This window comes from Malaya genurostris, chromosome 1 (genome assembly GCF_030247185.1).
Source record: "Malaya genurostris strain Urasoe2022 chromosome 1, Malgen_1.1, whole genome shotgun sequence".
Lineage (NCBI taxonomy): Eukaryota > Metazoa > Arthropoda > Insecta > Diptera > Culicidae > Malaya > Malaya genurostris.
The window spans coordinates 127,372,292-127,385,514 of NC_080570.1; the positions used below are offsets into that span (position 1 = coordinate 127,372,292).

Here is a 13,223-nt window from a genome sequence, read left to right on the forward strand (position 1 = left end):
GCTTTGGCTTTGGCTTTGGCTTTGGCTTTGGCTTTGGCTTTGGCTTTGGCTTTGGCTTTGGCTTTGGCTTTGGCTTTGGCTTTTGCTTTGCTCAAGTTATCAAAAGTCCCAACAAAACGTACAATATTGGTAATCAATAGAAGAGAAAGTAAACAAAGAGAAACTGTCACTTGCTTATACGCCCTAATGAAACCGAGAATTGTATCTTTTGATCATAAAAAATTCATATGCTAATTTGAGACAAATAAAAAAATATAAAAAAAATTGACCTTCGATTTCGTATGGAATTTCTGCATAAGGAGTTGGAACCCCGTTGGACCTAAGACAAGCCCTGACAACTGGCTTCTAATTCTTCTTTCCGAGTCACCCTTTTCGCCGAGCTCAAAAAAACACGTCTACACCAGCCGCTACAAGACAGAATATAAACAATGAATACAGCTGAAAATTTCACCATACATTAGGGACATATGTACCAACACAATAAAAAAATTTTTTGACCACCGGACTCTCCAGACGCGCGCAATTCAAAAATTCCGGGAACTTTTTGAACAGACCTCGTATATAAAATAATAGCGAAAAAAGTGTGTTTTGCTAATGTTCTCTGGCATGCGTGGGCCGATCTTCAAATGATTTTTTTTTTGTTCGAAAAATGACGTTTATGCGGAGGTTTTAGGCTATAGTACATAAGGAAAATCCTTCGAGAAAGTTGAGAAAAACTAGAAAATTGGTTCGTTTAGAATTGGAAATTTTCCATTCAATGCATGCTAGAGCTCCAGATTGTTTGGCGCGTATCGAGTTATGTAATGCTGCTGCCCGCTGGAGAGTAAAATATGAATACTAGATTATTAATAAAATCGTTCGGCGCCAAACGAGCTGATTTGTGCAAAACTTTCACTGAGCCTACTTGATTCACGTGTTTCTTTATTTCGAATCACATGTTCAATGAAGTAAGGGCGCCAAATGAACAGCATGCAGGTTTCCATTTTCCGATATATAAATTTGGGTTCAATGCCGTGAAGTCAAATTATAAAACGACTATAAGAAAAGTAAGTGATTAACGTTTTTTTATGATTCGTTGTTTTCGTAAAACTCCAGAAATGTGAATTGTATCTTCTTGATAGATATAATTATAGCTGTCACCTGCCACTTCAAATTAAGACCGTTAACTCAAACACAAAAACTGTTCGGCTCTCTACTTTTTGGAACGATTCCATTCGAATTAGAATAATGTTTTCTGTTTTTTTTTTCGGCTTAAATTTTTCATAAACATTTCCCGTGCTATACCTCTAAAGGGTTTTTTGGACGGGATATTGTGTAAATTTTTCTCGAAACGACCTCCAAATTTCGTCAATTGCTTCAAATTGCAAGTTCGGTTATTTATTTGAGTCCAAACGTCTTCAATTGGCCCAAACGCGATTCGAATCATATCATCCCAGAGTACTTCGAAAATCCCGTTGGCCTCCTGTTTCTAAATTACATCTAATGAAACGAGATTTGGGAACTCATCGACATGTTTCACCTATTCGAATGATTCACTCTCTTGCTCATAAACCGTCAAACTGATTTTGTTGTATTTTGCTTGAATCATTTGGGACTTTTAAGCAGGCCTTCCGAATGCTCATGCGTGCAAAAATGCGACAGCGAGAGCGCACCGATAATGTGTGTGTCGCATATTTATCCTGTGAGCGTGAGCACCGACTCAAAGAGCAAACCAAAAGCAAGTAAGAGACGCGTAGCGGGCACATAGAAACGGGATGTGCTGCTTGAAATTTCAGAGCATCGCATTTTCTTCTGCGCGCGACTCGTGCGCTTTGGTCTCACGAGACAGCGCACGAGATTTTTTATGAGCGCAGCTTGTGTGCTATGTGAGCCACAGTAAAAGCTGCTGTTATTATTATTTGTTCGTGCCTAGAGCGGTTCGTGCGACTTGTGTCCTATCCTAAAGGAAGAGATGAAGAGGATGAAAATAACGTACAAACCACTCTTAGATCGCATGAAGCGAGCGCGCCGCGCTATCTCATGCGACGAGAGCGCTTGAGCCTCGCTCTTGGCAGAATGCGATGAGACTTTACAACGAAGCGTGCATCAGTTTCTGGTGCGGTACGTAAATGTGCCAAAGAGTTCTCTTGAGAGCGGCAAAAGTACGTCGCATGCGCGTGGTTGTCTTATGAGAATGAGAATTTATTTGTCTCAGCGCAAAATAAAGAGCGCGCGTGCATAAGGCCTGCTTTTAAGAGCAGGTAAAAACCTGTCGAGACAACAATTTTGAATGACAAATTAGAAGAAGTAAAAGTTTTGATTCCACGCATTCCAATGATGCCTACTGCTATGCCATTTCAATTTGAATTTTTTCATCCGTTTAACTTTTCTATTACCGTCAATAATCGTTATGAGTCTGTAGCGTAAATTTAGAGTTTTTTATTCGGATGGTAAATTGTACGCTGCTTGTTTGCGTTTCGGTAAACCATCGGTTTTATATATTTTGTCCTGTTGTCCGCGATATAAAAAGGTTGGGGCCACTATCATAGAGCATTATAATCATATTTTCCCTCAATAATCATTAAAATTGATAAGAAGTTTTGATTTTCTACATCTAATCTAATATTATTGCGCTACGAAGTGTGCAGGGGTCCGCTAGTCTCATATAAATTTTTAGGCTCGGTCTTTGATTTGAAATAAACGTGAAAAATGTTTTGATGAACGAATTATTTTTTCATTGAGCATACTTCTGCTCTGAAAATTTTCATTTTCCTTGGTGAGCAAAAATTATAAATTTAATCAACTTGTTTTCTGATTTACTCTATACTTGGCATCATTGCTCGCGTACCCTGCAAAAGTTTTTACTTTTCACAACGCGCGGGTAGCAACATCAAAATCTGCCAATCAGAAACTGGTCCATTCTGACATAAAATTGGAACAAAAGCAGCCCTCCAGTTGTCAGGTCTTGTCTTAGCTTTGGACTAGCTTTACTGGAGAATTTTGGAAGTCCCTAACTACCTTTTGTTCTAATAAACTACATATCTGTAGAATACATCTACTCCGTGTAGATAACAACACATTTGGTTTTCAAAAGAAGAATACTCAATTTTTGTAGAAAAAAAGGCGGGTGGGTAATGTCACAGACATAACTGGAGGACGTGCATACGAATAAACCTTAATATAGGAAATAAATTCAGTTTCAAAATCTAGCTCTAGTATCCACGTTTCGAATTTAGTTCCAGCATATGGGTTCTGAATTCTTGAAACTCAATTTATGATATATAAATTCAGGAATTAAATTTTGGATTTGAAGTCAGTTCTAAAATTCAGCTTCGGAGTTCAGATTTAATATTTAGTATCAGAATCCAGAGTTATAGATTCATAGTTTTTAATTCTGAATCTGTAATCTGAAACTAATCTAAAATTGAATTCTGAAAAACTTAAAAATCGTGAAATGAAGTTCAAAAGAAATCAAAAATTCTGTTCTCTGCCTTTGCTGGTTGAAGACGACTGCTAGCCACGACGTTCGAATGCGAATGAGAATTTGAGGTTTGAACACCATACATAAGGTTTTTGGAATCTCACCACGACGTCCAGTTCCTTCTGTAATGAACGATTTTCGATCAAAGTTTACCTTTTTTACTGATCCAACTAGAACATCGGGATTGTATTTTCCTGACTCCTCAAAACCGTTGTTCGAGTGCGACAAAGGCAAGCAAGCGTGACGAGCTTTTCTTATTGTTTCCAAAGGTTTGAGAAAACTTAGTTATTAAGTTTGTATGCGCGGAATGCATAAGAACGCAGGTTCGAGTCCTGTCTCTGAGCGTATCTTTTTCCAATAAATCATTCTGTTAGTTTTTCATTAATTTGGCTTCTCCAATATATGTTTCCGCTCAGTCATTGCAAAACTGAACTTAGGCTTTACGTCAAACCAACTAAAAATTAATAAATCGTTAGTTTTTAAGTTCTTTATGATAGTTTCACATTGTTGAAAATTTAATAACAAATTCCTGACCATATTTCCGATAGCACGAAGAAAAAAATATGTTGTTAAACAAAGTACAACAAGAGATATTCACGATCAAAAACTTATCATTCTCCTAGAGGGTAAATTTTGAAAAGGCGGCCCATAGTAAAGTAAGTCGTATTCACGACAAAAAAAAGTACGGGTGTGTAATGTCAGATACATAACTGGATGTCGTGAATACGAATAAAACTGACACGATTTCTTTACACTTTCGAATTCGAATTGATAGTTGATCGATTGTATGAATTGCGAAACTTTCCCCCTTTTCACTACTAAAATTATCAACGATGTTTGACGTCGATTATCTCATTTCGGATTTGCATACTTCATTAAAAGAAACTGTCAAGATACAGTACAGGATTCATTTCTGCCTTTTAGAAGGATCAAATTGTGGAATTCTCCACGATATTTAGCACAGTTCGGAACATTTATCTCGAACGATTTTCGCACAGCGAAAAGTGCACGAAGCAAATCAAATTATTTTGGATTTCTGATGATTTCTACCTTCTAACATTTAGAGCCGTTAGAACGGCTGATTTTATATAATGTTGTCCACTTTTCGTTGCTTGTTTTCTTTCTCTCCAATGCAAACCATCAGCAGCATTGCCGTTTCAACCTTCCGAGCGAACGGACGTGATTTGGATTTACTGCGAAAGCATTGAAAACCAGTTGTGTGTGTGTGATAAAGTGGTCAGACGTTCGAAACGATATTGTGTTATAGACAATAGTGCTTTTTCCTCTGAGAGGTTTTTTTCGCATTATATAATAGAACAGTGCCTTATTGGGAGCGGTGGATCGAAACGGTACCGTTAGCCGGTTATTGTTTCGCCGATCAAGGCCAAGTGTGCGGATTATAAACAAGCGGCCATTGTGTGAGGATTATAAATAAGTGTGCTTTTTCCTCTCGGAGGTTTTTTGCACATCATCAAAGCGGCGATACGCCGACCGACGAAGACCAGCTTGGTGTCCCCCGTTGGATCTTAAGTTAAGTACCGTTACTTCGATTCTTCGTTTTTGACCATTATATTTCCCCCCGAATTACTTGTTTCTGCGCGGAAGTAGTTCCGCGACATGTCTAATTTAAGTCCTGGCCCCCCCGCTCCCGATGTTCAAATGGAGACTTCCCTTGTCTGTAAAATGTCCCGCATAAAGAGCTATCCTGATGGGCTCGCACTACCGGCCGGGCCATACGCGGTCTATTTCCGGACCAAATCAAGAGAAAAAAATTTAAATATTTTAAAAATATCGCGAGACCTGTTTTCGCGATATAATACTATAAAAAGTATTGATAGAATACGGCCAGACAAGCTCAGGGTCCTGTTTACCAGCTCTAAACAGGCTAATGAGCTTGTTCAAAAGGATCCCTTTACGCAGGAGTACCGCGTCTACGTGCCCGCTCGCGAAGTAGAAATCGACGGTGTGGTCACCGATTCGAGTTTGACTTGCGAGGATATTCTTAAGTACGGGGCGGGTTGTTTTAAAGACCCCTCACTTAAGAATGTCAAGATACTGGATTGCAAGCGATTGCATTCAGTATCGATCGCAGGGGATGGAACAAAGTCTTATCCCCAATCAGACTCTTATCGTGTGACCTTCGCCGGCACTGCTTTGCCCAACTACATCCTCTTGGACCGGGTTCGTTTGCCTGTTCGCCTATTCGTACCCCGGATAATGAATTGTACCAATTGCAAACAACTGGGGCATACAGCTACCCATTGCAGCAATAAGCCACGTTGTGCTAACTGTGGGGAAGCTCATGCGGACGGCTCTTGCGGTAAGGATGCTGAAAAGTGTCTCTACTGTAAGGAGGGTCCACATGACCTCTCTGATTGTCCCGCTTACAAACTGCGAGGTGATCGAATGAAGCGTTCCCTAAAGGAGCACTCCAAGCGTTCCTTCGCAGAGATGCTTAAAAGTGCCACCCCTCCTAAACAGACAACGAATCCATATGCCTGCTTGTCGACTGACGAGAGCGATTCTGACGACCCTTTGGAAGGTCCATCTTCAGCGGTCCCTCATAGCTGTAGGAAAAGAATGAATAAATCTTCTCATAAGCTACCTAGTAAGGGTTCGAAGGTGTCTTCCGAAGGGCTTCGAAAAGTTACAGCTAACGGGAATCGGGAAAAATCACCGAAGCAAAAAGCTCCTGGTCTCGGAAAGCTCAATTCCGAGATGGAATTCCCACCACTTCCAGGGACTACAAAATCCCCAAGCGTCCCTAAAAATCCACCAGAGAACCAACTAGGTGCTGGACTTATCAAGTTTTCTGATGTTGTGGACTGGATTTTTACAACTTTCAATATTTCAGACCCTCTTAGAAGCATTTTAATTGCTTTCATGCCAACAGTAAAAACATATTTGAAGCAGTTGACTGCAAATTGGCCCCTTCTTTCAGCGATTGTATCTTTCGATGGCTAAATCATCCACCGAGGTCACGGATCTAATCACTGTTTTACAGTGGAATTGTAGAAGTATTATCCCAAAAATAGATTCATTTAAATTTCTAGTAAATAATCTGAAATGTGACGCATTTGCATTGTGCGAAACTTGGTTAACTTCTGAAATACCCTTAAACTCCCACGATTTTAACATTATTCGCCTGGATCGAGATGATCCCTACGGAGGAGTACTTTTAGGGATCAAAAAGTGCTATTCCTTTTATCGAATTAACCTCCCCTCGATACCAGGTATTGAAGTTGTCGCATGTCATGTTACAATCAAAGGTAAGGACCTTTGCATTGCTTCCATCTACATTCCCCCAAGAGCCTCGGTTGGGCATCGGTGGCTCAGTGATATCGTAGAGCTCCTTCCTGCACCGACGTTGGTTTTAGGAGACTTTAACTCACACGGTACGGGATGGGGCTGTCTTCACGATGATAACAGATCAACTATGATCCATGATATCTGCGACAACTTCAATATGGCAATCTTGAATACGGGAGAAATGACACGGATTCCTGCACCACCAGCAAGACCAAGTGCGCTGGATTTATCCCTTTGCTCGACATCGCTACGGTTGGATTGCACGTGGGAGGTAATTCCTGATCCCCACGGTAGCGATCACCTACCGATCGTAATATCAATCACCAGCGGCTCAAAACCATCGAAGACAATCAATGTTTCGTACGACCTCACACGAAATATTGATTGGAATAGCTATGCGACCTCGATATCTGAGAAACTTGAAAGAACTCAACAACTTCCTCCGGAGGAAGAGTACACGTTTTTGGCTGGCTTGATTCTCGACACCGCGACTCAAGCTCAGACGAAACGTGTACCCGGCGCGAAAACTAACATCCGTCCTCCCAACCCGTGGTGGGACAAAGAGTGCACAAATTTAAACGCGGAGAGAGCCTCCGCGTATAAAATATTCAGAAAAAATGGAACACCTGATAATTACCAGAATTACGCGGCGTTAGACGTTAAAACTAAGAACTTGATTAGAGCTAAGAAACGCGGTTACTGGCGTCGGTTTATAGACGGCTTAACGAAAGAAACATCTATGAGCACTCTTTGGAACACAGCCCGACGAATGCGCAATCATAACACCACGAATGAAAGCGAGGAATATTCCAACCGCTGGATATTCGATTTCGCTAAAAAAGTATGCCCAGACTCTGTTCCGGAACAGAAGATCACCCGCGCCTCGACACCAAACACAAACGAAACACCGTTTTCGATGGTAGAGCTCTCACTTGCACTCTTGTCATGTAACAATAAAGCCCCGGGATTAAACAGAATAAAATTCAACTTGTTGAAAAATCTGCCTGACCCCGCCAAAAGGCGCTTGTTGAGTTTATTCAATAAGTTCCTTGAGGGCAACATTGTTCCACATGACTGGAGACAAGTGAAAGTGATCGCCATTCAAAAACCAGGAAAATCAGCCACCGATCACAATTCGTATCGGCCGATTGCTATGCTTTCCTGTATCCGGAAATTGTTCGAAAAAATGATTCTCTTCCGTCTAGACAATTGGGTCGAAACTAATGGCTTACTTTCAGATACACAATTTGGTTTCCGCAGAGGCAAAGGAACGAACGATTGTTTGGCGTTGCTCTCAACCGAAATTCAAATGGCATTTGCTCGTAAGGAACAAATGGCGTCAGTTTTCCTAGACATCAAGGGGGCTTTTGACTCAGTTTCCATAAACATCCTATCTGAGAAGCTGCATCAGCATGGTCTTTCGCCAGTTTTGAACAACTTTTTACATAATCTATTGTCAGAGAAACACATGTATTTCGCGCATGGTGATTTGTCGACAATACGATTCAGTTACATGGGTCTCCCTCAGGGCTCATGCTTAAGCCCCCTTTTATACAATTTTTACGTAAACGACATCGATAAATGTATCAACACATCTTGCACGCTAAGACAACTTGCCGATGACAGCGTTGTGTCTATTATAGGACCCAAAGCTGCCGATCTCCAAGGACCATTACAAGATACTCTCGACAACTTATCATAATGGGCTCTTCAAATGGGTATCGAGTTCTCCACGGAGAAAACTGAGCTGGTTGTATTTTCAAGGAAGCGAGAACCAGCACAATTACAGCTTCAACTAGGGGGTGAAACCATAGCTCAGGTCTTCACATTTAAATATCTCGGGGTCTGGTTCGATTCCAATGGCACCTGGGGATGTCACATTAGGTATCTGAAACAAAAATGCCAGCAAAGAATCAACTTTCTTCGTACAATAACCGGATCGTGGTGGGGTGCCCATCCAGGAGACCTGATCAGGCTGTACCAAACAACGATATTGTCCGTGATGGAATACGGATGCTTTTGCTTCCGATCCGCGGCGAACACTCATTTCATCAAGCTGGAAAGAATTCAGTATCGTTGTTTGCGTATTGCCTTGGGTTGCATGCAATCGACTCATACGATGAGCCTCGAAGTGCTGGCGGGCGTTCTCCCATTGAAAAACCGGTTCTGGGATCTCTCATATCGTTTACTCATTCGATGCGACATTTTGAATCCTCTGGTGATTGAAAATTTCGAAAGGTTAGTTGAGCTCAATTCTCAAACCCGTTTTATGTCCTTGTATTTTGATTACATGGCTCAGAATATTAATCCTTCTTCGTTTGTTTCCAACCGTGCTCATTTCTTGGATACTTCTGATTCTACTGTGTTTTTCGATACTTCCATGAGAGAAGAGATTCGTGGAATTCCGGATCACGTGCGCCCTCAAGTGGCCCCAAATATTTTTTATAATAAATTTAGAACAGTCAACTGTGAAAAGGTGTTTTACACTGACGGATCAAACATCAACGAGTCCACAGGCTTCGGTATCTTCAATCAAAACATCACCGCTTCGTACAAACTCAGTGATCCGGCTTCAGTTTACGTCGCAGAATTAGCTGCTATTCAGTACACCCTCGAGATCTTTGAAACCTCGCCCAAAGACCATTACTTCATTGTCACGGACAGTCTAAGCTCAATAGAAGCTCTCCGGGCAATGAAGCCAGGAAAGTACCCCCCTTATTTTCTGGGGAAAATACGGGAACACTTGAGAACTTTATCTGAACGGTCTTATTCAATATCGTTAGTCTGGGTCCCTTCGCATTGTTCCATTCCGGGAAATGAAAAGGCAGACTCATTGGCTAAGGTGGGCGCATTAGAAGGTGATATTTATGAAAGACCAATCTGCTTCAATGAATTTTTCAGTATTTCTCGTCAGAAAACTCTCGAAAGTTGGCAAACTTCATGGACGAATGACGAACTGGGACGATGGCTACACTCCATTATCCCTAAGGTATCGACGAAACCTTGGGGATGAACGTGAGTCGTGATTTCATTCGCGTTATGTCACGACTCATGTCAAATCACTATACATTCAACGCACATCTCCGGCGTATCGGGATCGTGGAGAACGGGCTCTGCACCTGTGGCGACGGTTATCAGGACATCGAGCATGTCGTGTGGTCGTGCGTAGAGTATCGTGACGCCAGGTCGAAGCTACTGGAATCCCTCAGGGCCCGAGGTAGACCGCCTGAAGTTCCGGTTCGGGATGTGTTGGCGAGTCGGGATAGCTCATATATGCTTCTGATATACGAGTTTCTCAAACACATTAATATACAAGTGTAATCTGTTACATCTGGCTTAGAAAGTTCCTCCTATTTATCGACGTTGTTTCAACTGTGGCTAAGAATTATTTCTCAACTGCAGGTTCGACACTAACTTCCGCCGATTATCCCGATTCCTCATCTGTCCACCATCTTCATCGGAACTAACAAGATCTTTTTGCTGTCACTAACCTTCGCTTCCCCCCTCCCCGTCTTTTCACCATCTCGATGTCAACTAATTAGATCTCTGTCGTTTTAGTCATTTCATTCCCATATCCCCTTTTTACTCCGTTTTCCGCAATATTTACTTCGCTATTTTTTTTTTCATTTTCTTCTGTAACAACACCATCATCGCCCACGGAAACTTACCAACAGCATGCGGGCCACCCGCCGGGTATTCGTAACCTGGGGGTGTTTCCCGCGGACCCACACGGACCGAAGAATGCGGCCAACATGAACATTCACCAACGCCATATGGAAGACTCTCATGAAATATTCAATTCACCGGCCACTGCCGATCACCAGCTGAAGGCTGGATCTGCCAAAGTCAACCATTGCGACCCAAATATGACATTACTCAATGATACAACCCTAGTTTTAAGTTAGTCGTAAATTAGAATTAGTAGAAGCCCTTGGCATCTTAGAGCTTAAGCAGTGTGCCTTAAACATTATATTCTTGAATAAAAAAAAAAAAACCATCAGCAGCTGATGCAATCGTTCTTGCTTGAATTGAAACTAGCTTTGTGTACAAACCGACACATCCGCTCGCAGTACCAAATGATGCGAAACTGGTTTAATGCGTCTTCTCGCCTTGACGACCGGAAGGCAAATGAGAACTACGACCTGAGCGTTTGAGGTTTTTAAACCACGCAGAAGGTGCGCTCTCCGATGCCGCTGTTTGAATGCGTCTTCTCGCCCCGACGTCTGCTTTCATCCAACGCACAAGAAGAAATGATCGATTTTCGACCACGGTTCCCCTTTTATAACGTTCAGTTGAAGATATGTGCCTGACTACCTCAAAATCGTCGTCCTTGCGCGAAAAACCCAAGCAAAAGTAAAGAATTTTCCGCGTTGTTTTCAAAATTTCAGAAAACCTGATTTTTGAGTTGTTTGTGGTTATCTCACACTGTTCAAAATATTATACTAAATTACTGATCATATTTTTGATGAAATAGTGAAAGAATTATGTTGCTGCCTTTAATACAAGTCGAGATATTCACGATTAAGTTCTGCCCATTCTTCCATATGGCTAATTTCGAAAAGGCGCCCCATAGTAAAGTAAGTCGTATTCACGACAAAACAACGTGTTTTGTCGGTTACGTCATTTATACCATCATATATCTGGAACCAAAAGTCACCATTTGATCTTCGAACTTGATCAATGGCTCGACAGTAGCTTTCAAACGAGCCCAAGTTTGTTAAAATCGGTTCAGCCATCTCTGAGAAAACTGAGCGCGTTCAAATATCTTCGAAAAGTGCACACACATACACACACACATACATACACACACACATACACACACACAGACATTTTCCGATCTCGTCGTACTGAGTCGAATGGTATATAACACTATGGGTCTCCGAGGCTCCGTTCGAAAGTCGGTTTTTTCAGCTATTCTTATACCTTTCTATAGAGAAAGGCAAAAAGGTAAAAAAAAACAAAACAAACCGTTCGAATAGACTGTACGAGTATTTCGTTCAGTCCGTCGTTCAACAAACGCTCAACACCCAACATCATTTAATCATTTAGGGGTTAGCCAAATTTTGTGCTAGGGCACATAACCGTTTTCATTATTTTTACGATCATTTAATCGCTTTCTTAGTGGGTGGTCAAAGTATACGTATTACAGTAAAATCAAGTAAAATTTTTGTTATATTGGAAGTATAAAGCTTGCGGAAATGCATATTTCTACAATTTGACTGACATTTCTACTCGAAGAGATCCTTGAACAGATCCTTTCTTAAAAGTTGCATTACTTATCACTAAAAAATCAAACATCCAAAAAGGGGATTACAATTTTTTACATTGATACTAAAGAAGATACTCTAATTACATCCAGATTCAAGCAAGTGCTACCCCAATGTGTCGTACAGCAACATACTGAAAAGTCCGTTTCTATCAATCCAATACTTTCCGCAACAAACAACCGTCTTCATCAAGTTATAAACCGTTGCAATTTGGCTCAGTCAACAAAAATTAACTTTGTCACGATAATTCCCCGGTCCCGATTGAATCAAACTTTGCGATAATGGTAACACTTTTTCTCCTCTTTCTCTATCCGGTCCCATTACAGACCCGACGGAATCGCCACAGCAACTGGGACGGAGCTCCGATCCATTCGATCGTGTGTTGGTGTTCTTCTCGTTGGCATTACGGAAGGAGCCGGGAGCAGGTGGACCTTCGGTAACTGGCGGCCAGCAGCAACAGCAGCAGCAGCAGGACCCAACCGGAGACCGAAGAAACTTTTTAATGGAAACGCCAACTGCAACTTTATCGTTCAACTATGTTTAATCGCCAAAATGATACCGTTCTGCTTAACAGGTAAGTTCTATTTTTCTTCATTTCGCTACTAAAGTGAAATGACACTTTTCACTATAATCGGATATCCCGAACAAGACGACGACGACGACGACCGTCCTCCCGGATCTGGACTGAAACTTTTTCGCCGAACCCGCGATTAGGGGGAAAAAGGGGCTACAATGCTGGGCACTAATCCGGGCGGTTGGTTTGTCTTTATAACTCCGGTAGTAGCACCGGGGACTACCGGAGACGGGGAATAATCCTCAGTTCTTTGAGTGATGTGACCTAGGTACTAACTTCGGAACACTAGTGATGAAGTTACTTTCAGAAGAAACCAAGAGCTATTTTCAGTTGGTTATAATAAATCATTTCCTATCAATTAGGTTTTTTAACCTCACAAAACAAACTGGATGAACATCGTTTGATAGCTATCAGTGGTTTGCTTACAGGTTCATATTCTTGTATCATTCCATTGTGTTCCTTGTCATTTCAGTGGAAACAAACAACCGATAGTTGTCAGAGATGAATTTACTGCACGTTTTTTAGGTTGTACACGAAGACTGTATGATCGCCGGTGATCAGGTCCACGATGGGGACCTCCGGTACGTATCAGGGGGCATGTCTGCCCATGGTC

At 41.6% G+C, this 13,223-nt stretch overlaps 1 protein-coding gene across 4 annotated transcripts in view; it reads left to right on the forward strand.

Annotated features, from left to right (window-relative positions):
* Positions 1-13,223, forward strand: part of LOC131425728 (uncharacterized) — a 771,700-nt gene that overhangs the window by 740,978 nt on the left and 17,499 nt on the right. For all 4 annotated transcript variants that reach the window (XM_058587827.1, XM_058587828.1, XM_058587826.1 and 1 more), the window contains one exon: positions 12,363-12,610. In XM_058587827.1, the coding sequence (XP_058443810.1) occupies positions 12,589-12,610 (22 nt within the window). In that variant the 5' untranslated portion in view covers positions 12,363-12,588. The remainder of the gene's footprint in view (positions 1-12,362; positions 12,611-13,223) is intronic.